The 27,480-nt window shown below is 39.7% G+C and overlaps 4 protein-coding genes and 1 pseudogene across 5 annotated transcripts; 3 read left to right on the top strand and 2 right to left on the bottom strand.

Annotated features, from left to right (window-relative positions):
• Positions 1-1,465: 1,465 nt before the first annotated feature.
• ugt5c1 (UDP glucuronosyltransferase 5 family, polypeptide C1) lies at positions 1,466-3,556 on the bottom strand. The gene is made up of 2 exons (XM_068731023.1): positions 3,460-3,556; positions 1,466-3,356 (listed from the first exon to the last, which is right to left on the bottom strand). Exons 1-2 carry the CDS (start codon positions 3,489-3,491, stop codon positions 1,757-1,759), a joined length of 1,632 nt encoding a protein of 543 aa, XP_068587124.1. The 5' UTR covers positions 3,492-3,556; the 3' UTR covers positions 1,466-1,756.
• Positions 3,557-6,154: 2,598 nt separating this feature from the next.
• chrna5 (cholinergic receptor, nicotinic, alpha 5) lies at positions 6,155-12,954 on the bottom strand. The gene is made up of 8 exons (XM_068731024.1): positions 12,816-12,954; positions 12,351-12,491; positions 9,877-10,028; positions 9,652-9,696; positions 8,093-8,202; positions 7,637-7,814; positions 6,870-7,565; positions 6,155-6,617 (listed from the first exon to the last, which is right to left on the bottom strand). The coding sequence occupies exons 2-8, from the start codon at positions 12,439-12,441 to the stop codon at positions 6,459-6,461; spliced, it is 1,431 nt and encodes a 476-aa protein (XP_068587125.1). The 5' UTR covers positions 12,442-12,491; positions 12,816-12,954; the 3' UTR covers positions 6,155-6,458.
• Positions 12,955-15,036: 2,082 nt separating this feature from the next.
• LOC137887807 (UDP-glucuronosyltransferase 2C1 pseudogene) lies at positions 15,037-19,028 on the top strand (annotated as a pseudogene).
• Positions 19,029-21,214: 2,186 nt separating this feature from the next.
• Positions 21,215-23,934, top strand: LOC137887399 (UDP-glucuronosyltransferase 2A2-like). Of its 2 annotated transcripts, none has more exons than XM_068730357.1 (2): positions 21,215-21,290; positions 21,854-23,934. In XM_068730357.1, exon 2 carries the CDS (start codon positions 21,880-21,882, stop codon positions 23,455-23,457), a length of 1,578 nt encoding a protein of 525 aa, XP_068586458.1. In that variant the 5' UTR covers positions 21,215-21,290; positions 21,854-21,879; the 3' UTR covers positions 23,458-23,934. The 2 variants fall into 2 exon arrangements, with proteins under 2 accessions (XP_068586458.1, XP_068586459.1); XM_068730358.1 differs by having other exon boundaries at positions 21,229-21,318.
• A 576-nt stretch (positions 23,935-24,510) lies between these two features.
• On the top strand, positions 24,511-26,814 carry LOC137887398 (UDP-glucuronosyltransferase 2C1-like). The gene is made up of 2 exons (XM_068730356.1): positions 24,511-24,585; positions 24,901-26,814. The coding sequence occupies exons 1-2, from the start codon at positions 24,575-24,577 to the stop codon at positions 26,495-26,497; spliced, it is 1,608 nt and encodes a 535-aa protein (XP_068586457.1). The 5' UTR covers positions 24,511-24,574; the 3' UTR covers positions 26,498-26,814.
• Positions 26,815-27,480: the final 666 nt, after the last annotated feature.

Raw genomic sequence — 27,480 nt, 5'->3', positions numbered from 1 at the left:
ACTGACCTGAGGTTATTTATTCAACTTCTTGTTTTGTTCACCCTGTGTCACATTTTGTGAGAGTAAGGAAATGTGTACAGTACACCTGAATAGCAGTATAGCAGGCAGAGGAAAGAAAATGTCCTCATTCATTAACATGGACCTTAACCTTTCTTTGTGTGCAGACGGTTTAGATTCCCTTTTACCTCTTTAATGAAAAGAGTGTATGTTCCTGCCATTTTCTACAATCAGAGCTTCATAGAATATGTTACAGATATGTTGTATAAAACTACAAGTGTTGTGAATTGTGTTGATTGATTTGAATTTGACAAATCTTTTGTCTTGTTTTTTTGTTGTATCCATTGTTCAATGATGTAAAGTATATTCAATAAAATTAACAAAACATATATATCCTAATTTGACTGATATATATATATATATATATATAAAACAATATATATATATATATATATATATATATATATTATTATATATATATAAAATATATATATATATATATATATATATATATATACCAAGTGAAATGTTGCAATAATTCAACAATGTTTAACCAGTAATCTTTAAGCTGCCTGCCTCCATTATTGTCCTCTCATGAAAGTTCAACCGTGGAGTTCAAGGGCCTTATCTGATAAGAAAGCCACTCTATCAGCAGCAGTGGCTGTATGACTAACTGTGTTTTTCAGCTGATGAGCTACCAATCAAGATGAGCATCCCATATCTTTGTCACTGCTGATTTCTTCCCCTCTCGCATTACTGCTGCAACTCCTGTGGGAAATACAACAGAACACCTGATGGAAAGAATGGAGTTACGACTTTATCATCAAAAAATAGGGAGCAGCAGTGTGCATTGCTGTAAATATATACATAAATAACTCCTGTACATATAGAGGATTTAATTGTGAGCCAGGTCTTTCACTGGAATTTTTCCTTCTAAACATGTGAGGTTGCCTTATATACCAGAGCATTTCTTTTGAAAGGGAAAACTATTCCACGTAATACCTGCCATTAAGCTTAAACATTTTATAAAAGTGTTACTAATAATCAGTGACTGCAGTTTTAGCAGCCTACATTGAAAGCAAACATCTAGTCTGATAGAATGTGTCTCAGTTATCTTCTAATCAGCGTTTCTATGTATTTCCTCTGCCTGAAAACCTAAATCTGAACAGTGTCACATTTTTTTTCACCCTGCCCCCCTTGGAAGGTGTTGGTCTATTCTCATTGTTACACACAGCCAAACTGTATCCTGCATGGAAAAGCAGAAAACAAATACATTTTATTCAGTGAAGGCTTACATATGCGACACAACCATAATGCCCCTGCTGCATCTCGAGGAGGGCTATACATAGTAGACAAAGGATACCAGGTTGTATTTTTGTTTTGTGAAAAATTTTAAAAATGTATTTTCAGTTAATCAAAAAGTCCTAAATATGACATGTTTACATTTTTTTGTGAAAAAGAGTAGGACTCAGTTCAGGGTCTTTTTATTGTTTTTTCTTTTCAAGCATTTCTCAAGACACACAAATCTGAAAAACACAAGAGGGAGAAAAGCAATCGCTGCAACAGTAGACAGAAAGGACAGAAACACATCATTGTCATTACATTTCATTTCTTTACTGTACACATTTCTTCTAGAAACATTGAGTAACATTTCAGGGAAAACATCTATTCCTTTCAATATTCAACTGATCACAGCTGGATTAGCTGTCACATAGCAAAATATTAACTAATGTGAAGATGATCATTCCTTATTTCCTGTTTAGTCAGATTTTACTTTTCTTTTACAACACAATCTAAAGCATGACCATACTAACCCAGCAACAAACAACAAAACAAATAGTGCAATTGTTAGTAACAACAGCATCACATCAACAGAGTGGTAGGAGTACCAGGGCATTCTGTAGGACTCTGTTCTCAGGTGAGCTGCACCTTTGTGTCTCATGACAAACTCTATCCAGAAGAGAGCGGTATCCAGCGGCTTCATGGGCTGATCTCTGTGCAGCCCGGAGAGCCTCTGCATGTTCATCCTGTAGGAGGGCTCGTTCAAGACTTCCTGTATGGCATTCAGGAAGTTGTTGTCTTTGTCCACTGTGGCTAATGTAAGAATCTTAGCTCCGCCTCTCTCTTGCAGACGCAGCAGGTTGTCGTATTGGTCGAAAAAAACAGGCAGACCCACTACTGGGACTCCGTGATAAATAGCTTCTTGAACTCCATTTGTTCCTCCATGAGCCACAAACAGTTTCATCTTGGGATGTCCTAAAAGGTCATTCTGTGGCATCCAGTCTACTAGTAAAGTGTTGTTGCCCAGAGTGGCTGGTCTGTCACCTTTATGCCTCCAGATGACTTTCTGCGGTAATTTAGCAAAAGCTGCAGCCATCTCATTTGTTATATCAGCAGGAAGCTCACTCACAAAAGTCCCCAGAGACATGATGATGACTCCGTGCTCTCCAGAACTCTGCACAAACTCCTCCAAGTGTTCAGGAAGAGGTTGTGCTGGTTTACACTGGAATCCTCCCATATAGACAACATTAGGCATGGTGGGACGAGGGAACTCAAACACAAAGTCCACTCTCATCAACCACAGGTCTGCTCCCTGCAATAAGTCAATATATCTGACCTCTGGGCCAAAGAACTGGTCGCAAACAGCTTGATACTGTGGATATATAAAAAATCCGTCCTGAGTTTGCCAAATGAGAGAGAAAAGGTGATTTTTGACTCTTTGAATGAAAGTCATTTTGTCTGACAGTCCTGAGCCGGTCAATGGTATATAAGATAAAGGAGATGGCGCAATGGCCATATGTCCCTCTCCGCTAGTTATCCACCGCACATTATAGACCAGAGGCAGCTTAAGAGCATGAGCCAACATTATGCCTGCACCCCATGCCGGATCTGTTAGGACCAGGTCATACTTTCTGTCCTTTAAAGTATTCATTAAGTCTTCATCTTCAAACATGGTAGTAGCCATTTTGCACATTATTCTATGCATGTTAAACATTGCAGAAAACATCTCAGCCTGCAAACTTGCAAAGCTCAAAACTGAGCTCTCCCCCCTTTCTATGTCAATGATCTTCTTCAGGATCGGGTTAAGAAAGTCATGATTAAAGGCTTCAGTGACAGGAACTGTGATTGTCTTGTAGCACGGAGAGCCATCCTGGATGTACCAGCTTTTACTGGTTCGTACCACATCAATAGAGTGTCCTCGAGAGTGGAGAGCTTTGATCATGATGTCCATGTTCACCCAGTGGCTTCCCTCTAAAGGAACAATCAAAATCTTTCCTCCATGACAAATTCTCCATGACAAAAACACGATAGATAATAGGAGAAGAGAAGTTGCATATCTGTTGGGGGGCATCTTTGACCTGAAGGGAAAGCATAGATAAAACATCATTAATAATCACTCTGGTAAAGAAATCTGTCTAAAAACACCATAAAAATGACATGCAAAATGTATCTGTAACATACCTGTTTAACGTGAAGTAGCTCCGAGCATGCATGTGCTTAGATGTTAGTGTGAAACACCAAAGAAACCCACTGAATACTTAACTATACATTCCAGGGGAACTTGGATTATGGATAAGCTTTTCTTCACAAATGGACAACAATGTGGCCTCTGTGTTGAAGTTATGGGCAAAAATGGGTTACAGCTACTTATTTGTACCTCCCTGTTACAAGGGCCACATCATTTGGACTATTCCCCTCTTAGAGTGGTATGCTCTGCCTCCCCCTTAGAGTGGTATGTTCCGTCTACTGAGGTTCAGGAAGGCCACAAGAGAGTTTTTTCTGAGTTCCAGTAGTTAGGCCAATTAAGCCCAAAACGGGTGTTACTTCCTTTTTTTGACTGTTGCGTGCGTCCATTGAACTGTAAATACATTAAGTTACATATTGCTATGGTGTATGTGCAGTATTCATCCCTGTTTTGGTGATTCTTGTTCAGTTTCATTTCTGTTACTGCTCTACATGCTAATTAGGCTCACTTAACTGAGTCTGTGTTAGCTTCCACCTGTGTAGAGCCTGTGCTTAATTCAATGGGCCACTGTTTGGTCTCATTGTATTCTTGAATTCATAGTAAGTCTGTAAGCTTTGTCAGATGTCCACAGGTTAGTATTTGTTATATTCAGTCTGTAGTCTTGCTGTCCTACCTGTCGGTTATACAACTAAATGTCTTGATAGTTAATTGCTGTTAACTGTTAGCTATTCCCTGCAATGGGATGATGTAGTGTAGGTAGCTGTCACCATTGTGGCCTAATAGTTCCACCTTGTGGCTGTGCTAAGCTTAGCGGTGCATGCCATCTCGTTCTTTACAATGATTAGGCTTAATGGTTTGTCTTTTGTTTATTCTTCCTATTTCAGAATCCACGCACACACCTACTTACAAATACAAACTACAAAGGTATTTCTGTACACTCTGTCAAGCCAAACTCGGCAATAAAGTTTTCTATCTGAAACTACTGGACTATTTGTGATTTGACCATCACGTCAGTGGTGGGTGGTGATTTTCCAGAAGCTAAATTGTGAGAGGCACCATTGTCAGCCAACCTCTTTTTTTACTCCCTGTGTGAATTCTGTTCTGAATTTTTCTTATTCTGAGTAGCATTTTGCCCCTCAGTGTTTCATATTTATAGTCAATAACATGCTCTTCTTAGAGGAGGATTTTCAAGGGTATGCGCATACAAAACCAAGACATAAAGCCTTTAATCCTTATGGAGAGAGCCAAGATAGTCCAAATAATTGTAAAAGTGTGCCTTGTATCAAAACTTCTCAGTAGCCAATGATACTGACTAAAAGCAATGCCTACAGTAGCTGTCCAGGGCTGCCTTTTAATATAATATAAGTCATATGAGCTGGTTTTATTCAGAGTATTCTGGAGGGTATCCTCCCCCTTTTTTAATTTCATCCATCTATGTTTGGTTTAAAAAATAAATAAAACACCTCACGTTCTTTATCTGTGCTTGTTTTTGTTTTCAACTTTTATTTAAACTCTATATTAAGTGAAGCAGAGGCTAGAAGTAGAATGTCAGATTGTATAACTACAATCACCAAAATGTTCCTGCTGGTGGTGCCTTTATTGTTTGTTTTTTCAGCTGTAATGTGAAAACACAGCCACACAGAGGCAGTGCAGGCTCAACCAATGGCTAAGCCCCGCAGCTGCTGGGGAACAGACTTCCTGGTGCTTGGAGGGAGCGGTGTAGTGAACCTTATGCCCTTAATTACAAATCTCCATAGTACATCATGTGAGGTATCTGCATGAACCATCAATCAAATACCAACACAGATGTGGAGTTGTTATAAGAACCATTTTTCTACTTTTGATGGAGCTAGGTTTTGTGCTAAGGTACCGTAGGCTAGAAACATTCAGGACCCACAGTGCCTCTACACTGATCTGTTGCTATGGAGCGTATTGCAGTCTTCATAAAGAATGTGGGATTTGTCCTCAGGCTGAAAGGAAGGGCTGCCAGAGAAACTCAAGTCTGGGCAAGAAAGACCACCTCTCCTTCCCACGCATAGTCAGGCAGAATGAACAGAGAAACTATTAAACCATAAGTGTCCCTAAAGAGGAATGTCTTACCTGCATGACTACTCTGAATTATGATCTATAGATCCTGTTCATGTAACTGTGGTCTTCTGAATGTAGGAAAATAAATTGAGGCATATAGGTATTTTTCATAAGAAGGAATATGTGGCTCTATTATCTTGTTCTTGATCACATAAAATTGACAATGTGAAACTAGAATTACAGAAAAGCAAAGTTAAACATCATTGTTACTTGAATTATGCCAATGAGATAAAGTGGTCTTCGTTCCAAATGGTATGCAAACATAGAGGTATTTTAAATGAGAAATGAGAAAATCTATTGTGTGTGTGTGTGTGAGTGTATCTGTCAATCTTGTTAGCGAGCTGCCATATAATTCCCTGACTGAGATAAAGGTGTATTGAAATGAATTAAATTGAATTGAACTGAATCGATACATGGGACATTTATCCAAAAGGATCCTGTGAGGACATGTCATCTTGCCATTTTGTATCTACGAATCTCTATCAGACCCAAAGATACATTTTCCTTTTCCTATGACACCAGCAAGTGTAGTAGGTGAAATGAATGCATTGAAATGTACTGATACTGTATGTGAGATGTGGACAAAACAAATGGGACATGGAAGATTTTTCGTATTATAATATTTCAATTGATCTTTTCATTCATCATTAAACTCAGAAATACAGAATTCAAAATCTATCTAAAACAAACAAACAAAAAACATGTCTCTGTAAGATACACTCAGTAAACGAGGCCCCAAATCTGCAGCTTGATCTCTGGCACGGCTGTGGCTTGCAGTATGACTGTGGATAAGCAGAGCAGGACTCTATCGGAGTGGTAATCACAGTATCTCAGTCTTTCAAATCTCAAATAAGACCCATAACGAGCTGTTAATGTGCTTTGCCTCCATTTAGTTTAACTGTGGTTCTTAGAGGGTACTTCCAGCATGATTAGGGACGATGATGCTGGCCCATTTGTAAATAACGGGGATGAATAGGAGAGCAGAGCCCAGGATCGACACCAGGAGGAAGGCCCAAAGAAACATTCGATCCAGGACTTGGGCTACATATTTCCAGTCTTGAACCACCTGGAACAACAAATACACAGATGTCAGTCTCTAGACATATACTCAATAATTAAAAGCCAGATTTCAATAATCTAAGTGATGAGTGAGCAACATACAGTATTCAATCTTGCGAGGTTTATTAAAGCCTTTGTCATGATTTGTTTAATTCTGTATCAGTGAAAGCGTGGGGCCAAAAATGATTATTAGTACCACTATTGGCCATTGCTATAATTACCTATGGAATTACAGATGCACAAAATCCTACATACTCACCTCTCTGACCTTGTTTTCCTTCACCACATGCATGGTTATGTAGCGAATAGAATCCAAAGCTGATTGTAGGTTATGTCTGGTGTAGAGCAGAGATGTCAGTTCAGGTGTTGAGTCCTTCATCTTGCCCTGTCCTGCTGCTCCTCTTGTTCTGGCTACTCCAGCTGTGGCGTAACGGTCGGCATGGCTGCGCATGCACAGCAGCTTAGGCAGTCGATGCAGGAAGATCCTCCTCACCCAGGGTGCCATGTTGTGATGTGTAGAAGAGGAGCGATGGTGGATGTTGATGGCAAAGACAGTGATGATGATGGAAAGCGTGACGAAGATCATAGTGAAGACCAGGTACTCCCCAATGAGAGGGATAGCCTTCGAAGAGGAAGGAATGATCTCCTCAATGACCAGGAGGAAAACTGTGAGGGACACCAGGACTGAGGTGCAGAGAGAAATCTTTTCGCCACCATTGGAAGGCAGATAGAAAACGAGGATGGTGAGGAATGACAGGCCAATGCAGGGGATGATGAGGAAGAGGGTGTAGAAAAGAGGCAACCTGCGGATGATGAAGAAGTAGGTGATGGTGGGAAAGGTAGAGCTGCTGTCTGTCCTCAGACCACGGCTGCCTGTGGCCTTCACTATCTCCCATTCACCGTTGTCAAAATAGTCCTGCTTGTCCACATGGAAGTCCTCCAGAGTTATGTCCACCTGTTAAACACATAGTTAAATCTTGTGTCAACCACTGGTCATGACTAACGTACTATGGAGTGGAGACTCACCTGGGAGCCATCATATGTCCAGGAGCCAAACTTCATTGAACAGTTTTGGAGGTCAAAAGGGAAGAAGGTGACATCAATGATGCAGGCTGACTTGTAATTGGCTGGTGGTGTCCATGATATGGTTCCGTCGTACTTAACAACTGCCTTAGTGACAGTACCCTCAAAACGCCCATCTGAACTGTTGAAAGAAATATTATTTATTCAACTAAAAGATTCACCGATAGCTAGATTAGTTTATTGTTAGAACGTCTACTTCATGCATAGCTGCAAGTTTCTTTTAAGGATTTTCTAAAATCTAAATTCAAATATTAAGTTTTAGATTTTTTTCTGGTCCTTTAAAATACTACCAAGACTTTTAATGATAGAGTGTTGGCTATGTGTTGTTATGGGCATGACTATCATGTACATTTTGGAAAATATAATCGTCATTGCTTCCATATATATAATGTCACACACTTGTCATACAGTACAACGTCAGGGAGCCAGATCCTGTCAGAAGGGACTCGGATAGTTGTGATGCCCAGATAGTCATCAGGGTTCCATCTGAGTTTGCGGTCAATCCACTCCTACTTGAGAAGGAAAAATGTGGTAAAAACTCATCAAAGGGGCTTTAAAGGAAAGGTTTGACATTTTGGGAAATACATTTATCCGTTGTATTGCCACGGTCAAAATGACAATTTTTGATAAAAATCATCTGTCTCTAAGAAGCAACAGCCAACAGCCGACTATCTTAGTTTAGTGGGGGGGGAAACAGCAAGCCTGGCTCCTTGGTAGCAAAACCTGCCCACCAGCAACTCTAATCAACACTTTGTATGTCATGTATTCCATACAAAAACCCAAGTGTAAAAATGAAAAATCACAATTAGGTGCCGGTTTACAATGTCTTAATTATTGAGCTTTAGCCATAGACTGTATAAAATATGGCCGTAATCTCTGTGACGTCACCAACAGGTTCCTGAAGAGCCTTTGTGAAGCTCAAAGTGGGTCGCCACCTTGGCAGAGACAACACAGCATAATTTCCAGCTACTCCAAAAATGGGTAAAGAGTTGGATCATCGGCGGAGCTGAGGCTTGCCTGGGTGATATGGAAGAGGAGACAGCTAGCATCTAGCGATTTGGGACAGCACCCAGCTGTCACTCAAAGCAGCCACACCCTCAAATACATCTAACTGGTGTGAATTTTGCTACTTTTGGATAGAGCAAGGCTAGCAGTTTCCCTTTGTTTTCCTATTTCCTATTCCAGCTTCATATTTACTGTACAGTCTTTTTTGCAAAAAAGCCAATAAGCATGTTTTTTTCAAAACGTAAAACTTTTCCTTGAAGGTAGTATACTTAGTGTGCTGTAATGTTATGCTTGCATACAACATTTTGCCCAGCTTCAGGCCACAGGGAAGGGTACATGGTAAGTAAAGATAGCACAATTTGCTGTTAGGGTTCTAACTAGCAAATCTATTTGATTTGGCTTAGATATGCTACATGGTAAATACCTTGTGAAAGCATAATCTGGAGGGTAAAGCACTGCATGATTAAAGCCAAACAAAGGAGATACAATGACTAAATCTGACATACTTTGCAAATGAAACGTCTGATAGCTAGACATCAGTACTGGGGCCATTGCCCTTCCGTCACCCTTTTTGCATGATGCAATCCATCAACGTGAAAGGGAGCAACTGACCCAAATGGAAAAGTCTGGTCTGTGCGGATAACTCAAAAGATACATGAAAGACAGGACATCCGAGACCATGAATAAGGCTGACAGGAGCAGGAGCAGAGAGGGACAGCGTGTGGAGGCAGGTGCGTGGGCACAGGGCCGAAAGGACTCATATAAATGAGGACTGTCAGTGAAATGCCACCAGACCAGATTAAAAAAGGGTGACTGGTTGCCTCGAAATGCCATGTAATGCCAGAGTATGTTTTAGAATAAAGTAAACACTAAAAGTCATAACCTGACAACTTTACCTGTTTACTGATGATGGCTAATTGTAATGTTTAGGTTAGATATGTAGCTCTACTTGCCTGTTTCATCCACACATTGGTTGTCATTCGCTGATTTTTCTCATCCTAGAGCAGTGAAAAAACAAATGTTAAAATTTATATTTAAAAAGTAGCCAAGTTGAAACAACAAGTTGATTCTGTCTCTCAACCGTACTGTTCACTGACCATTCATGGGCTGGGGTTAACGCCTCAGTGACACACGTACATTAATAACAATATCAATTATCAGCGCTTTTTTTTCCTCACCACATCAACTAACTGGGAGATGGCAAGTCCAAACTTCACACTGATCGTCTGGTTTAGGTATTCCACCGGACGGACCCATTTCTGGTAGTTTCCAAAGAGGTATTTGAACAGCTTGTCCTCTGCTTTTGCAAAGGAGGAGAGTTTTGGAACCCCTAAAAATATATGAAATAAATAAAGGTTAAATAGAAAACAATTTAACAAATATAACAGCAGCTTTGATATACACAGTCGCCCTATATGCTTGATGATGAATCCATTTCCAGCTCTGTTTTGAGCATTGCTCTCATACAGCACTCCAATGCATTCACCTCTCTGACCTTACTACAGTGTTTATGTCATCTACCGTTTCTGGATATGACCTCCATGGTAAGGCTTTGGTTTCAAGAGGCAGAGAAACTAAAGCTTTGACCCAAACGCACACTAAATATACAATGGTGTTAAGAGTCCTTATAGCACGTAATGTATGAAAGCCTGAATGAGAGATATAATTCCCATCTACAGCATGTCCTTCACTACAGTAAGACACAGATATGCCTTCTTTGCTCTGTGACTCATATGCATCAGTGATTGTAAATAGTGTATGCACTCTCAAATCAAGGTGCATGTTTTTTTTATTTAAAAAATCACTGCTTACCAATGAATCTTGGGAGATTAAGTGTATGTATTGGCATGACTACTATTTTGCTTTAATTCAGTATGAGCTTCCTTTGCCCCCTTTAAATCTATAAAAACTGTATTTTTCCATCCGTGCATTCAGAAAAGCATACAAGACATGTAGTTATGACATTATGTGCAGTTATAAGATGAGGGTAACTGACCTGTTTTATATTACAGGGACACTGTTTTAATCATAGTCAAACTGGTGCATTGTTTTGCTGAAGCAGAGCTCCTCGGCAGTGTAGAAAATATTGATCACATTTTGAATTACAGACCATTTCTATTTATCCTGCTTTTTAAATCATTCCCCATCATGGTTATAAACTCAATTTATGGACGGAGAATATGGCTGGAAATCTACCACAAGGCTGACCACAAATGTATGGTGGTGTCACCCTCTCAGTGTGTGTGGATCAATAAAGACAAGGCTGCAACACCCTCAATCAATGACTGTGTGATAGGCAAATTCATCATCTGTTGACCCTCTCCCCCACTATCACCAGCATCTTGCTCCACTGAAAAGCATGCTGCAGAGTTAAGAAATTAACTAATACACAAATATAATGTATGTGCTACGAGGTAAAGGATATGCTCATTTGCATCTCATGCTGAGTGAAATTATTATCTAATAATTCATTTTCAAGGAGACCTGAGTCAATTGCTAAATCAATATAAATTAAACATTGAATATATGATGTGCGGTGTGCTACCATACAGATGGCGAGGACTACAGTGAGATCAAACGAAGATGACACGTTGCTACAACCGGCCAAATATGCAAAACATCAAAAACAGAAAAGAGAAACCAATAGATTGGAGAAGGCAAATAAACATAAAGGCTATACACTTACGAACATATGCTTAAACATACTATTTACATGTATACAAGTACACTGTACAGTTGATACATGCACACACACAAATATATACACGCTGTCATGGCAACAGCGGTTCCTGTCTCTTCCCTCTTCTCCTGCTAGTACAGACGGTTGATCTCTGTGTTGTGCATACTGTAATAACCTCTCTCATCCTTCCTCACCGGCTGTTCCTCACCTGCCCACAAGCGGTCATTACAGAGTTTACTGCCCCAGCTCATCACCTGACCCGGTCATCTGTCCAGCTGAGCTGGATTCACCTCACTACGTCCAGAAGAGTGGACAGCACTCAGTTACCTCGTTACTTAAGCTGAACAAATTGTATTCTGTTGTTCATTTCTCTTGTTGCACCTGTTCTGATGACCATTTGTCTGTTTTTTGACGACCACCTGCAAGCCTCATAAGCATTGCATGTGAATGCTCCCAAGTCGTAACCTTGGGAATATTTCCCCTCCATCCAACATGACCTCAAGCCTATACTGTTTTCCTGGTTCATGCAGCAAATACAAATTCATCGTATTAGTAAATTCCAACAATGTCAGCCAGAGGATGATATCTAAAATGTATAAGGAGACAACTCTATTCCCATTTTTATTTGTTGGGCTTCTGTCTTTTAGTTATTAGAAATGTGCTGCTTGTTCAATAACTGAGCTCAATTATTACAGTTTTCGTTCAGCTAAAATGCTTGATCACCCAAAAATGGAAATCAAACGACCAGAACAACAGTAAAAATTGATGTTATGAGGTAAGTGGTCGCACTGACATTTTTAGTTTTACTTGGCAGGCTGTCTTCACGCTCCACTGACCATCTGCCAATCTTCTCTCTCTGATTCTATCCACTAGAGTCCAACTTATCTTCGACTTTGCCATCTGTCACACTGAGGCTATTACATTCTACCACGGTGATTTGATGAGGCATTCCCCAGTCCTTGGGAAACTTACGCAGCGAGTGGCACAGGTGGCAGCAGCACAGCAATGGCAGCAGCAGCAGCAGTGCGAGAGAGGTGGCTGCCCCTCCTGCTCTCAGCATCATATCAGAGGTGGCACTGGATCAACACAGCTGGTCCCTTGGGCAGCACAGAGCTGGAAAATAAATATTAAAAACAGGGGTTACGAATGACAAAAGTGTAGCTTTTGTGTACAATGGGCAAACATGTGAGCTATTGAGAGTATGGCTTTAATCATACCTTGGGTTAAGGGTTCAAATCCCAAGGCAGCCACCACTGCTTTGTTTTGGTAAAGCTATGCAATCACAGTAACTGATTTCAGTGAATTGGCTGTGTAAGATAAACATCCTGATGTCGTCCACACTAAATAACAAACAGCAGTCATCACACCTTTACTTTGACCCTCTCCGAGGTAATTGTTACATTTTACACAGCAAGCATGTAAATGCTGTATACATACCTGCTTTGAGTGTCTTCCATTAAAACACAATCCAGAGCGGCAGCGGTGGTGGAGGCGGTGGGAGTCTTGACGACAGTGCTGCTCTAGCGCTCCTCCATTTCCATGCAGGTTCTTTCTCTCGCCTCATACAGATGCTGCTTTACTCCCTGCTGCCTCCAATTGTGTAGAGGCAACGCATCCTCCTCCTCCTCCTCTTCCTACAGAGAGCCCGCCCTGTTCCGTCCCCTTCTCCTAGCATTCGCGTGGTCACTAATAACAGACAGGGATGATCGCCCCCTCCATGCAGCCACCTCACTGCCGCTCCACAGCAGCATCAGTAAGTGCAGCTTTGCCACTGAGATTCTGCTTGTGATGTGATGCTACATTTAGTACCTCTCTCAGCTCCTCTCATTCCCACTGTATGTGCTTCCATGGCGACAGCATATTGTGGGACCCAGAAAATGCTGTACTAGATGGGGGAGGGGGGGATATCAATATCCAACTTGTGTTGTATAATCAATTTGCAAATTCATATTTAGTTTTTATTATGATCTTATTTCTCACTTTTTATTATTAGCTTGTAAAACATGTTCGGATACTGACCTCTGCATTTCTGTTTTATTCATTTTCTATTTCTTTTTTTAATTTAGTTTATTTCATCTTTAAAGGGAAAGTTCACCCCAAAATCTAAAAATACATATTTTTCCTCTTGTCTGTAGTGCTATTTATAAATCTAGGTTGTTTAGGTGTAAGTTGCCTAGTTTTGGAGATATCGGTCGTAGACGTGTCCGCCTTCTCTTTAATATAATGGGACTACATGGTACTCTGCGCCGGGTAATGATTTCTAGAAAGGAATGAGGCGCCCATATATATTTTCAATCTTTAAAAAAAGAGTAAACACTAATGATTTACGTGATCATCTGTTTTAAACTAATGGCTAAGAATGACCAGCAATGCTAGAATTGAATTTCCTTTGCAGAATGATTAGCAGCCTTTAAGACAATTTGTTTCCCATTTAATTTTTTGATCGGGTGAGTGAAAAAGTTGCAGAGGCTGTCTGTAAAACCAATCTTGTTGCATCAATATGACAAGCGCCCTTTTCAATATTGCATGCATGAAACAAAGTTACATTTCACCTATACTGCATGTTTTATAAAATGAGCGAATACACTGCAAAAGCTTAACCAAACTATACATCCACACCATCAAGCTAATCCAAATATATTGACATATGGAGAAAAATAATTGAATATGATGTTTAATATGAACATCCTACAAACAAGACATACAGTGACGAACGCAGCATTTAAAGAGGATAATTTCCTGATAGCAAATATATTTTAATTGAAAAAATGTATATTGTGTTTGTGGTAATATTGTCATCACTAAGTGACATTTAAAACCTATACACCATACTGAAGAATAGACGGAAGGACATGGTAATGCTGCCAACTCAGGAACGCTGACAATTTAGGTTGTGCTCTCAAATTATAGTCAGTACAAAAGACTCCATTGGTACAAAGCCAGAGCAGGTTCATATTAGCATATCAGAATTATTTCAATGGCATTTCATGAGTAGCCTGTTGTTTAATCCTTAATTATTTGCCAAATAACAAAAAGATAGTAAGCAGACAAGTTTGCCATGTTGTCATCTTGTGTTTGGCAGGTCTAATGAGGTTTACTCAATGTTTCTATTAATATCGTAGTGATAATAGAACCCAGAAATGGTTCTGATTGGCTCTGATCGGTTTCAGACATGGGTTTAGGTGGAATCTGTAGCCTCTTTGCTTCCGAGTCGTTTTCTCTCGCAAGATTGCATGTGACTCACAGTCATCTGGAGGGCAGAGGCCTCATGCACAAAAATATCCTAACTGCTTGTCCTATCTTAACATATTTCCGAAGAGGGGAAATCCTATCTTTCTATTACAGAAACAATCCCTAAAGTCCTGGCTGTGTCCTATTCTATCTCAGGTCAGATTTGTTTTATCCTAAATGCAGTTGGGATATTTTTTTTTGTAAAACCAAAAATCCAAATGTCATCCAAAACTGAGATAAAATAGGACTTTCAGTTTCGGAAGTTTCTGGAGTCACGCGCCAGTGACTTTCTGTCGCTTACCGTGCGTGATTGGTGACTTTGTGTGTCCCTCTCTTTTTTTTTAAAGAAACTAACCAATGGACACTCAGGAAATAACTAAGGCCCTGCCCATCAGCTCTGCTTGTCATTTAGTCAACCAAAGAAGGAAAAGGCTCACGGACATATCGCCGAATCTCCCAGCTGTTTTGCAAAGCAGTAACGAGGATAGCGGTGCTTCAGTGCCTGCTTTATTCTTCCGATGAAGATGAATACCGAAATATTAAAGATCCGTTTGAAGATGGGTAAGTGCAGTCCTAGTCATTGAACAAAAACGTTCTGTGAATTGTTGTGTTTGGGGGATCCGGTGGAAGAAAGGGGAACTGCATCTCTTTCAGTGAACTAAGTAACTTTAAGACAGTTTGAGACTTTTATTCTCTTTACTGGGTAAAAGTAATTTTTCACAAGAGATTTTAAGAATTTCAAAAAAACTGGACTTCAACTTTTCAGCTTTTGGGTCAAACTATCTCTTTGCGTTCTGGGACGAATGAGAGACTCAGTAGAGAGAGAGCTGACATTGTTCTAAACGATTATGAAACACGTGGGTATATGCCGAGTAAATGTTCTTGGTCCTCAGGGAATAAACAGACAAATGGCCTAAATGAGGATGAATGACATGGCCACTTATATTATGAATTTAATAGGCCTAAGATAATAATTAAAAGATGCATTGTGATGGAGCGTATTTCAATATGTGCCATAGTTCCTGATGCTCTGATAATATCAATCAGTAACTTCCTTATCATGGTGTTTGCACGCACATTGCTGACAGTTTTATCTTTCACTCATTCCTTTCAGTTTAAAGTGCATGCACTGGACAAGGCAAGTTCCCTATTGTGACTTTTCCTGCATGGAGGAACAATACATACGACAGTAAGTAGGCCTACAGATGGCCCTGTTAAGAATAACTGACCATTTGTGTTTATTGTATGTTAATGGTCGTTTGATGCTAACTTTGCTGCTCAGAAAGTGGAAAAGAGATATTTAAAATCCAGCTGCAGTTTGTAATCTTGCTGTAATCCTATTGTGCAAAAAGGAATGATTTTATACAAATAAGCTTTAAATCTTGATCTAATTTACTTGATTTGCACAGTAAATCAAAGCAACAGTAGCACAACTTAAAAAAAAAAGAAACAAATTGTGGCTGGAGATAAAAAAAAAAAAAGACTTGTTGGAGCTGATTAAAATGAATGAAAAGAATTGAGGTTGCAATGGAAAGTGTTGGTGTACAGTATCTAAATAAACCAAAGATCCTTAACTGCTGCATGGACTGCATGTTAAAGGTGCAGTGTGTAGGATTTGAAGCAGTGAGGCCGCAGATTGCAACCAACTGCAACTTTTTCCGTGTGTCAAGCGTGGAGAAGAACTACGATGGGCGACACAAAAAAGTGAAAAAGCGAATGGCCCTATCAAGACCCAATGTTTGGTTTGTCCATTTTGGGCTACCGTAGAATGTTGCAGCCGACTCTGTGAAGGGCACCGGCTCCTTATTAGATATAAGCCGATCATTTTAATGTGAAAAACACACAACAATTCTTATTTTCAGGTGATTATAAGCTAAAGAAAAAAACATACTTATTATTACATTATTATTAAATTCCATTCCTGCAGGATCCCTCTAAATGTGAGGTACTTTCCATTTAAAATGATCCCATGTTTCCTGCAGCATGGGTAGCATCACAAGTGTTTGAAATAATTTTTTTCACCATGGTCAATTGGTTGTCCATTGTTTTATTTTCAGATGAGGCTGATCTATTGTTGCAGTGTTTTACTGCTGCTCGTCCTCTTTCCCAGAGACTGTCAAGGTGGCAACATATTGGTCCTTCCCCTGGAAGGCAGCCACTGGATAAACATGGATATTCTACTTCAAGCGTTGCACTCGAGAGGACACAATATAACCATTGTTCGTTCCAGCAAAAGCTGGTACATTAAGGATAAATCCTCTTATTACAATACCTATACAGTTCAGGTGGAGAGGAGCCTAGATCAGAAGTTCATTACAGAAATGATATCTAGCACCATTCAATTTGAAAGGGGGGCCCTTCCTTTTGTGAATTTTCTCCACGCGACTGTAGGAATGTTCGGCATGTTTGTTGATGCTCACACAACTGTGGGTGAATTTCTATCAGCAATACTAGATGACCGAGAGTTGATGACAGCCATAAAAGATGGCAAGTTCGACCTGGTGCTCACTGACCCCTGCTGGGGTTACGGAGTCATTGTGGCCAAATATTTGAACCTTCCTTTGGTTTATAATGTTCGGTGGCTGATAGCTGGAGAGGGTCATCTTGCTGTTGCTCCTTCACCTATATCATACATTCCTATAACAGGATCTGGAAACACTGATAAAATGACCTTTTTTCAGAGAGTTAAGAACGTCATTCTGCATTTAATAACTCAAACACAACAACAGCTGGTGATTAAGCTAATATACCAGAAATTGTGTGACAAATATCTTGGGCCAGACTATGACTATAACCAGTTAGTGCTTAATGCAGACATTTGGTTGATGAGAGTGGACTTTGTGTTTGAGTTCCCTCGTCCCACCATGCCTAATGTTATCTATATGGGAGGATTCCAGTGTAAACCAGCACAACCTCTTCCTGAACACTTGGAGGAGTTTGTGCAGAGTTCTGGAGAGCACGGAGTCATCATCATGTCTCTGGGGACTTTTGTGAGTGAGCTTCCTGCTGATATAACAAATGAGATGGCTGCAGCTTTTGCTAAATTACCCCAGAAAGTCATCTGGAGGCATAAAGGTGACAGACCAGCCACTCTGGGCAACAACACTTTACTAGTAGACTGGATGCCACAGAATGACCTTTTAGGACATCCCAAGATGAAACTGTTTGTGGCTCATGGAGGAACAAATGGAGTTCAAGAAGCTATTTATCACGGAGTCCCAGTAGTGGGTCTGCCCTTGTTTTTCGACCAATACGACAACCTGCTGCGTCTGCAAGTGAGAGGCGGAGCTAAGCTTTTAACAATTAAAACTGTGGACAAAGACAACAACTTCCTGAATGCCATTCAGGAAGTCCTGAACGAGCCCTCCTACAGGATGAACATGCAGAGGCTCTCCGGGCTGCACAGAGATCAGCCCATGAAGCCGCTGGATACCGCTCTCTTCTGGATAGAGTTTGTCATGAGACACAAAGGAGCAGCTCACCTGAGAACAGAGTCCTACAGAATGCCCTGGTACTCCTACCACTCTGTTGATGTGTTTTTGTTCCTGGTTGGAACTGGGCTGCTCGTGCTTCTAACTATTTTTGTTTTCATCAGGTGTTTATACACTGCAATGTGTAAATATAAAGTGAAACGTGACTAGTCATTCAATAATTCTATCTGTAAATATAGATCTTGGGGCTTGTATATGAGATTTTTTGACGGCCCATTTATGCAGCGTTTTAACAGTAATGGCATTATTTTGTAAATTGAACTTGCTCGATCTTTAGTAAAGTATGTGTACGAACTAAATTGGTGTTGTAACCTTTTTCATAATGAACACTACAAGTAATGTAAATCAAGTTTTATTTTATTAGTCGCAGTGGGGATATTTCTGTATTTGTTCGAGGGCAATGGTTGGGGCGTTCCTAATATCTTTAGGTTTTATGAGATAGCAGGGGCTGGTGGTAACAAAGAAAAACAAAAGTTCAAGTTAGAACCACCTTATCTAAGTTGTTGTTGCTAAATGCAGCTCTATAAAAAACTAGTCACTGAGGACATTTGACAGGCTCTGATTCATCCTGGAGAAGCTAAACTATGTTTTCTGACTCATTCATTATTTCATTTTTGTCCTGTGTCGTGAGCCAGTTTGAGTTTCACACCTCCAGCCACCAGGTGGTGCATCTTTTTTTGTTGTTGACACAACTGATGTAGGTGAAAAGAGGTCATTGCATTCAGCTTCAGGTGTTGCTGCTTTGTGTTGTGTGACAAGTATTCAGTTTTTTAACATGCTCCTGCTACACACAGCCTTAGTTTATGCCCAATTTTGTGTTTAGTACTATTCGTGGAACATCTGAAAGGGGAAGCCTTTGAGAATACTGGATCAACGAATGGTGAAGCTGTAAAGAACCATACAATAAATCTATTTGTTTCTCTTCAAACTGGTTATTTATTGGAAGCACATGTCACTGCAAAGTCTCACAGCAGCAGCCTTTCAGTGGCTTTTTAAGAGTAGATAATAGATACTACACTACAGGTTTTTCACAATAGTATGTTTGACTTCCTACAATAAACATGTTTCCCAAGAGGTGTAGTCTCAACCTTAAAGGTGTGCACAGGTCTGTGCTTCTTTTTACAGGTCCAAAGTTCAAGATAAAGTAATCTTAGATCAAAGTGTACACTTTGTCAGTGTTTTGACCTTAGACTTAAGATTCAGCTGAGTGAGTTATATTAATCTGTATTAGTTTTACAGCTTGTTAATGTTGTCTTGTAGTTTCATATTATTTCACTTCTAATATAATGTCTAATATCAGTATCACCATGTTTTAAAGAAACGTTTACTGTAGATTATTTTGCCTCATTACACTATAATGAGGCAATAATTCAATGTTATTTGGTTCAGCAGAACTGTCGTCAGGGGCGAGACAAAACAAATAAAATAGGAAGTGATTTATCAGTGTCATGGGTTTGTATACAGCCCTTCATAGTCCTCACTCAACAGTATGAAGCAGAAGTTTAGCAAAGCCAAGAAGGTTTTGATGTATGTTTACATTTATAGATTTGTTTCCTGCTTCGTGCCATAAGATTTGTATATATTTTCTAATGAGTACAACTGCTATACTGACTTTTTTTAATATCTAAGGTCTGATTCATAGCTTCTGAAAAGATAACGTTCATTGTTTTCAAAATCAGGTCCATGCATTTTTATGTGCATCAGAAAATGTATGTAAGAAATGTGTTATACTTTTCTGTACAACTGCTGAAGTAGTTTGATATACTGTAAATAATGTAATATCATGCATTATACATTGAACTACTGGCATTCAACAAAACTGCCAAGGGAGGGGTCTTGTTTTTTTGCATAAATGTCACACTTTATGTGTTGTAGAAAATGTTGTTAAACTGCTCAATCAGTTAGTGTATCATCTAAAATATACTGTTGTGGTGCTGATATAAAATGTTATTTAAAGGTGCACTGTGTAAAAGATGTTTATGTATTGTGTTGCCAAGAAATCAACAAAAAAAATACCCCTGTCTCCTAAAAATGATATTCCAATACAACAAAACTGCTTTGTGAATTACCTTCGAGGGAAAGATATTTTGTCATGGATTTCGTTGGCTATTGACGTATCACAAATAAGTTTTAAATGAGCCCGCGAAAGTCCACCTATGGAGGAGGCCACGGCGCTGGATGGGTCCAAAAACACAGGGCTGCTGTTTCTGTACATTTGTTCCCTAAACATAACCAAATACTTTCTTTTTTGCAGTTTTTATATTTCAGTTTGAATTCAGTTTGTCTTCGCCCATAATCTGGGAGAAATTAAATTTTTCCCCAAAATGTAATTGTTGCAAAATAGTTGCATGTGAATGTAATTTTGTAGGAGACAAGGTTGACTGAAAGGAGCATGCTAAGCAGCTAGCCCCAGCCCGAACTGTTTTGTAATCCCACTTCAGCCTCCAGAGGGGATGGTGAGTCACTGTAGCGTCCTGTCTCCACTCAGTCCAATATAAGAGGATGAAGAAATAGGCCTGCCCTGAGGACTTATCAATCACGTTCAAGGTACAAGGTCTGTTTAGCAGGTCCTGGAGATGGATCTTCAGTTCTGGGTCAGCAAACATTCGGTTGCTGCCATTTTCCTGGTTGGACACAGCACTTCTCCTACTCGACGCCACATGTGAAGATCATAAGATAGCTTTGTTATTTTGACAGGCTGTTGGAGTTTAAGCAGTTAGAATTTTGCATAGTCTTGTCCTGCTAGTTTTTAATCTATTTCTGTTTTTATAACCAAATGACAGTAAATTTAGATTCTATGGATTCAGTAGTAGAGGGGAAATGCTGCCCTTATTTGTTTGGAGCATGTGGCAAGATCTACACGTTGCACTGGGGTACAAATCTTGCAGCAAAAATAAACAGAAACATGTTTTTCTATTTATTTATTTTTTGTCTTGTATTTTAAGACATCACCAGCTCTAACACAAATATGAAGTAGACCACATATGCATATACAGTAACACTTTCCTGCAACACTGCAGTACTGGCTTATTGCACCATGATGACTAAGCTTCCCCAGTAAGGGACAAAAATCTTTTGCAACTGTTGTGTGGGTGGGACAAAAGAAACCAGGAAGTGTTTTATAGCCACAGTAGTGCGACTTAAAGCTCTTCACTGCTCCGTTTTGTTTTGTTTGGGTCTTAACTATCTGGTGAGAGACATTGTTTACAAGAGTGCTGGTAAAGTTTTCTCTGTAATTTTGACATTTAAAGATTTTGATTCATGAGAAAATAGTTAGTGATCTTTGTCGAGAGGGTGTTAAGCAACGTTTCAGTACTGAGAGGAAAACATTTGTTTCTAGCTTTTGCCAGCTAATGTTATTGAATCAAGTCAATTGTTAGACATTTGATCAATGGGTGCATGGGATTTGTTACACAGGGATTTTTTGGATGGAAGCTCTCATAATATTTCTGCAGAATGTACAGTTTCGGTTGTAAAAACACTTCTGCTCAGGGAGATTAGGGTTCAACACAAAATACATGCGGAGCACTTGGCACCAAACAGCACTCTAATTTCCCGAGAGAGGCTCCATGTGCTACATCCACGTGAGGGCTGTCACAAATAGAAGCATCCACTCAAATAGAGAGACAATTGAAAGGAACGTCACTGTAGCTCTTTTGTGGACATTCTCATGCATCATATGCCTTTGTGCACACATTTCCTGGAATACTAAAGCAGCAGCTTTTGCTTTTTTCTGTTCTTCTTGTATTTCAGACAGCACTGTTTGAGACAATTTCAAGATGTTTTTGTATTTGGCTTCCATCATCTCTCTTTTGGCTGGCATCATTCCAGCTGCCCACGGTGGGAAGGTTCTGGTATTTCCACATGACGGCAGCCACTGGGTGAACATGAGGGTGCTTGTTGAGGAGCTGCATTCAAGGGGCCATACTGTGACTGTCATTCGAGCTGCAGACAGCTGGTACATCAGTGAAACGTCTCCACATTACAACACTGTCACAGTGGATATTGCCGGTGGTGGAAATGAGGACTTTTTTCGTCTCTTTGTCTCTGAAGTTATTAAGATTAAACGAAGCAAGGCGTCAGCGTGGGCCCGTTTTGCTTTAGACATGGAGTTAAAGGACAAGTTCTTTGAATTACACAAGAAAGTCTGTGAAGTGGTTACGTACATATTTGAAAATAAAGAGTTGATGAAGTCCTTTCAAGATACCAAGTATGATGCGGTTTTGACGGATCCTGCTAACGGAGGAGGAGTAATGCTGGCTCACTATCTCGGACTGCCGTTAATGTTCAATGCTCGATGGACTGTTCATGGTGAAGCCCATTTTGCTATTGCACCCTCTCCCCTTTCCTACGTCCCACTTCCACCTTCAGAATTAACAGATCAAATGACTTTCTTTCAGAGGGTGAAAAACGTTGTTTTTTACACCATGAGGATGCATCTGTACAAGCAGATAGTTAGCCCACATTATTCTGCATTGTCCAGGCGCTACTTTGGTCCAGATGTAGACTACTTCTCCCTGTTTCAAGCAGCAGACCTGTGGCTCATGAGAGTGGACTTTGTGTTTGAGTTCCCTCGTCCCACCATGCCTAATGTTGTCTATATGGGAGGGTTCCAGTGTAAACCTGCAAAACCTCTTCCTGAACACTTGGAGGAGTTTGTGCAGAGCTCTGGAGAGCACGGAGTCATCATCATGTCTCTGGGGACTTTAATTGGAGAGCTTCCCCATGACCTAGCTGATGAGATCGCTGCAGCTTTTGCTAAATTACCCCAAAAAGTAATCTGGAGATATAAAGGTGACAGACCAGCAACTCTTGGCAGCAACACTTTACTAGTAGACTGGATGCCACAGAATGACCTCCTGGGACATAGAAATATGAAACTGTTTGTAAGTCATGGAGGAACAAATGGAATATATGAGGCCATATATCATGGAGTGCCAATTGTAGGAATTCCCATTGTGTTCGATCAAGCCGACAACCTCTCCAGACTGAGAGCAAAGGGAGTTGCAGCGGTTATGGATGTTTCTGAATTGGACAGGAAAACATTTCGGAATGCCATACAGGAAGTCTTGAACGAGCCCTCCTACAGGATGAACATGCAGAGGCTCTCCGGGCTGCACAGAGATCAGCCAATGAAGCCGCTGGATACCGCTCTCTTCTGGATAGAGTTTGTCATGAGACACAAAGGTGCAGCTCACCTGAGAACAGAGTCCTACAGAATGCCCTGGTACTCCTACCACTCTGTTGATGTGATGCTGTTGTTACTAACAATTGCACTGGTTATTTTGTTGTTTGTTGCTGGGTTAGTATGGTCATGCTTTAGATTGTGTTGTAAAAGAAAAGTAAAATCTGACTAAACAGGAAATAAGGAATGATCATCTTCACATTAGTTAATATTTTGCTATGTGACAGCTAATCCAGCTGTGATCAGTTGAATATTGAAAGGAATAGATGTTTTCCCTGAAATGTTACTCAATGTTTCTAGAAGAAATGTGTACAGTAAAGAAATTAAATGCAACGACCAGATTGACAGGCAACTTGCAAGAGCAAAGTCTGTGTGATTACTAATTTTTGTTGATATGTATGCAAGCAACAGTGTACACATTTACTTGTGTTTCTAACCAAGTGAAAGTCTGAGAACCCATGGCAAATGCAAACTACCATCAGACTAGTACAGTAACGGGATAACATGAACCAAGTTACAAATTCCAACTCTTCTATACTCTGTTTTACTGTGTACTTTATTATGCTAAAATCACATTGTTAAAGGCAGGATTTCTGAAAATCAACGGTTCACATTGTTAATAAAACAAGCTGACTGTAAAACTGGACAAGTTAAATATACTTTTATTTCTTATTTCTTCCTGAACCAGCTTAAGTTTGCCCCAAAGAAAGGCAAACCTCTAGGTTTGATGAATAGGTGGTGTGTTTAAAAAGAATTAGGATTTGTTGATACCTTTACCAGCCAGCAGGTGATGGTGTTTAGCCATTAACAGTATTCCCCTATACTGTTTAAGTAAAATACAAGCTACTTTAAAATATGACATTTTTCAGAAGTCAAAAGAACACAAACCTGAGCATTGTAGGCCACATAGTAAAACTAGCCGGTCACATCATCACAGCATGTTGCTATAGTTTTTTATAGGGGCCTGACTTGTGGAATTGCAACAAAACAATTTATACTGAATTGTTATCACAATCGAAACCTTTTACATGACTAAACAGTTGACACACAGGAACATAATCCAGCTTTATTCAAAGTTATTTACTTTTCACTCATTTGTCTTGTTATTGCTAATTGTGTAAGAGTTGAACACCTTGGACAGCTTTTACTCCCCTATGTACTTTCTTATCACCTGTGCGTTTAAGAACATAAAACTGCTGTGTACCAAAGTCCTGCTCAGGCTGGAGCCAGAAAGCACTAGCCACTGTTCTGCTCTGTTGCAAAGGAGAATATTGAACAAAACACATTGGATGCCAAAAAGGTAATATGTTTTAATATTTTGCATGTATGACTGATAGCTATCTGAAATACTGTGTTTTTCCATAAGTTCATTTTTAACTGACATGTAACAGTTCACAGTTTTCAGTGATGAAACTAAATGCAACAGGCTACTTATACTCCAAAATTATTAAAGGAAAAAAATGCTTACAATTATAAAACTTTTTAAAGATTAAATATCTTCATTGACCCTGAAGTAAACCATATTCAGTATAATTAATTAATTGTAGTGGTTTGATAAAAATATTTAAAAAATATGCATTTACTAAAAAGCAATATGTTTCCTTACCAACTTTAGAAAAAAAATGCATCCTTCCTGGGTCTGGATCGCTCTCTGCTTGCTCTGTCCACCTGTGATTTACGGTGGGAAGGTTCTTGTTTTTCCATTGGACGGAAGTCACTGGGTGAACATGAAAGTTATCATTGAGGAACTACATTCAAGGGGCCACCAGGTTTCTGTTGTGCGATCGACAGACAGTTGGTACATCAAGGAAACCTCGCCATTCTATACTTCAATCACGCTCGAAGCGGAATCTGGACTTGATGAAGACTTTGTATCTACTTTTGTGGCTCAGTTGCTGGAAATCCAGAGGGAAGGGAAGTCTGTCTGGACACGTTTTAAACTGGAAATGGAACAAGCACAAAAGACCTCTCAGTTACATGAGAATACATGCAAAATGCTTGAGCTGCTTTTTGAAACCAAAGAACTTATACAGTCGCTACGGGATGCCAATTATGACCTTGTCCTTACAGACCCTGCGATACCAGGGGGTGTTATACTTGCCCACTACCTCAGGTTGCCTCTTGTTTTCAATGTCAGATGGACTAGTCAAGGTGAAGGCCATTTTTCAATTGCGCCTTCTCCTCTGTCTTATGTTCCAATGACAGGGACCGAGCTTTCAGATAAAATGAGCTTTCTTGAGAGACTTCTTAATGTTATCATTTTTGGCTTCACAGAATATCATATTGCACAGTATGTTTTACCAATTTATGTCAGCTTGATTGATAAATACTTAGGTCCAGAGAGCGACTTTATATCCCTGTTTCAAGGAGCAGACCTGTGGTTGATGAGAGTGGACTTTGTGTTTGAGTTCCCTCGTCCCACAATGCCAAATGTTTTCTATATGGGAGGGTTCCAGTGTAAACCAGCAAAGCCTCTTCCCGAACACTTGGAGGAGTTTGTGCAGAGTTCTGGAGAGCACGGAGTCATCATCATGTCTCTGGGGACTTTAATTGGAGAGCTTCCCCATGACCTAGCTGATGAAATCGCTGCAGCTTTTGCTAAATTACCCCAAAAGGTCATCTGGAGGTATAAAGGTGACAGACCAGCTACTCTTGGCAACAACACTTTACTAGTAGACTGGATGCCACAGAATGACCTTTTAGGACATCCCAAGGTAAAACTATTCGTGGCTCATGGAGGAACAAATGGTGTTCAAGAGGCAATCTACCATGGTGTTCCTATCGTAGGGCTTCCATTGATTTTTGATCAGCGTGATAATCTGTTCAGAATTGAAGTAAGAGGAGCAGGGAAGATAATTGATATTTTTAGTATGGATGAGGACATCTTTTTTCAGGGTATTCAGGAAGTCCTGAACGAGCCCTCCTACAGGATGAACATGCAGAGGCTCTCCGGGCTGCACAGAGATCAGCCCATGAAGCCGCTGGATACCGCTCTCTTCTGGATAGAGTTTGTCATGAGACACAAAGGTGCAGCTCACCTGAGAACAGAGTCCTACAGAATGCCCTGGTACTCCTACCACTCTGTTGATGTGATCCTCTTCTTAGCTGGAGCTGTCCTGATAATTCTAATCACTTTTGCTGCATTGATACGGTGTTTATGCTCCATGTGTCTGAGAAGAAAAAGTAAATGTGATTTTAAAAAAGTAAAATAGCAATCACAATGAAATACGATTTCAATATGTAAACATGAAAATTTTGGCAAAACTATTTGTACTGTGATTAATTGGAAATAACAGAAAAAAACCCATTTCTAGTTAGATTCTAGTAAAAAAGACAACGAGCCTAAATTATTCAGTGCTTTATAATGCTTTATTTAATCAACAAAGAAGAACATAGATGTTTAAGGCTGATTATATTTGATTTCACAATATTCTTACACTATTCTTATTTCACAAATCCTGATAAACAAACATGTCGTCAAAATATGTTGCAACATTGCTGAGAAGAAATTAAAAGCATTTTCAGAATATGTGGGTAGTGCTCATGAGTTCATCCTCTTTAATTAGCACACAATGGAAATAACCTTTGCATGTTTTGCTCCACTGACTTCCAAGATGTTTCAAATTCACTCAACATGATATACTTAGATTTTACATTTTTAAACAGCTACATTCTTTCCTCGATGTTGCACAGTATTGGAGATTCATGCTCTTATCTCTTCCAAGCCAAGTGTGGATTTAAACATCCAATTTCACACACAAAGATTAGAGTGACATACCAGGGCTAAACTGGGCCTTTAAATGCTTAAATCCATTCTTTATATAAGCCATAATGTGTTTTTTACCTGTAGGATTTTGTAATATGGTACAATATTTTGGGACAACACATAACATTATCTTAATGGAGAGCCAATTTCATTTTAATCGGATCATCTGACCTTTATATTTCATTCTAGAAGTCAATCTATTGAGGTAATGACTCCTAAAATGGCTTTTTCCACATGAATATAACCATTTTAAGAATAAAAATATTCTATAGCATTTCTGATTTCTTCTAGCTATGGTCTGGAGGGGCTTACATGATATGAAACACATCCCTTTTGATATTTCTCTTTCCTCTTTGACTGTCCCCTCAAGAGGGAAGGGTGAACATTGTTGTCACCAACAAAAACAAACAGGCAACTTCATTAATTAAA

This window comes from Cebidichthys violaceus, unplaced genomic scaffold (assembly GCF_023349555.1).
Source record: "Cebidichthys violaceus isolate CVI_PGR_0920_01 unplaced genomic scaffold, fCebVio1.0.p SCAF_5, whole genome shotgun sequence".
In the NCBI taxonomy this organism is placed as follows: Eukaryota; Metazoa; Chordata; class Actinopteri; order Perciformes; family Stichaeidae; genus Cebidichthys; species Cebidichthys violaceus.
The sequence above is the reverse complement of the archived record's forward strand: the minus strand, read 5'-3'. Positions and strand labels throughout refer to the sequence as shown.

What these genes read in the sequence shown, in the direction of transcription:
- ugt5c1 (XM_068731023.1), bottom strand. Translation starts at nt 3,491, where the DNA reads ATGCATGCTCGGAGCTACTTCACGTTAAACAG. An exon ending in AGCTACTTCACGTTAAACAG is followed by an intron (nt 3,357 to 3,459) that starts GTATGTTACAGA and finishes CTTTCCCTTCAG; the next exon opens with GTCAAAGATGCCCCCCAACA.
- chrna5 (XM_068731024.1), bottom strand. Translation starts at nt 12,441, where the DNA reads ATGATGCTGAGAGCAGGAGGGGCAGCCACCTCTCTCGCACTGCTGCTG. An exon ending in TCTCCCAGTTAGTTGATGTG is followed by an intron (nt 9,697 to 9,876) that starts GTGAGGAAAAAA and finishes TCACTGCTCTAG; the next exon opens with GATGAGAAAAATCAGCGAAT. An exon ending in GGACATATGATGGCTCCCAG is followed by an intron (nt 7,566 to 7,636) that starts GTGAGTCTCCAC and finishes TGTGTTTAACAG; the next exon opens with GTGGACATAACTCTGGAGGA.
- LOC137887399 (XM_068730357.1), top strand. Translation starts at nt 21,880, where the DNA reads ATGTTTTTGTATTTGGCTTCCATCATCTCTCTTTTGGCTGGCATCATT.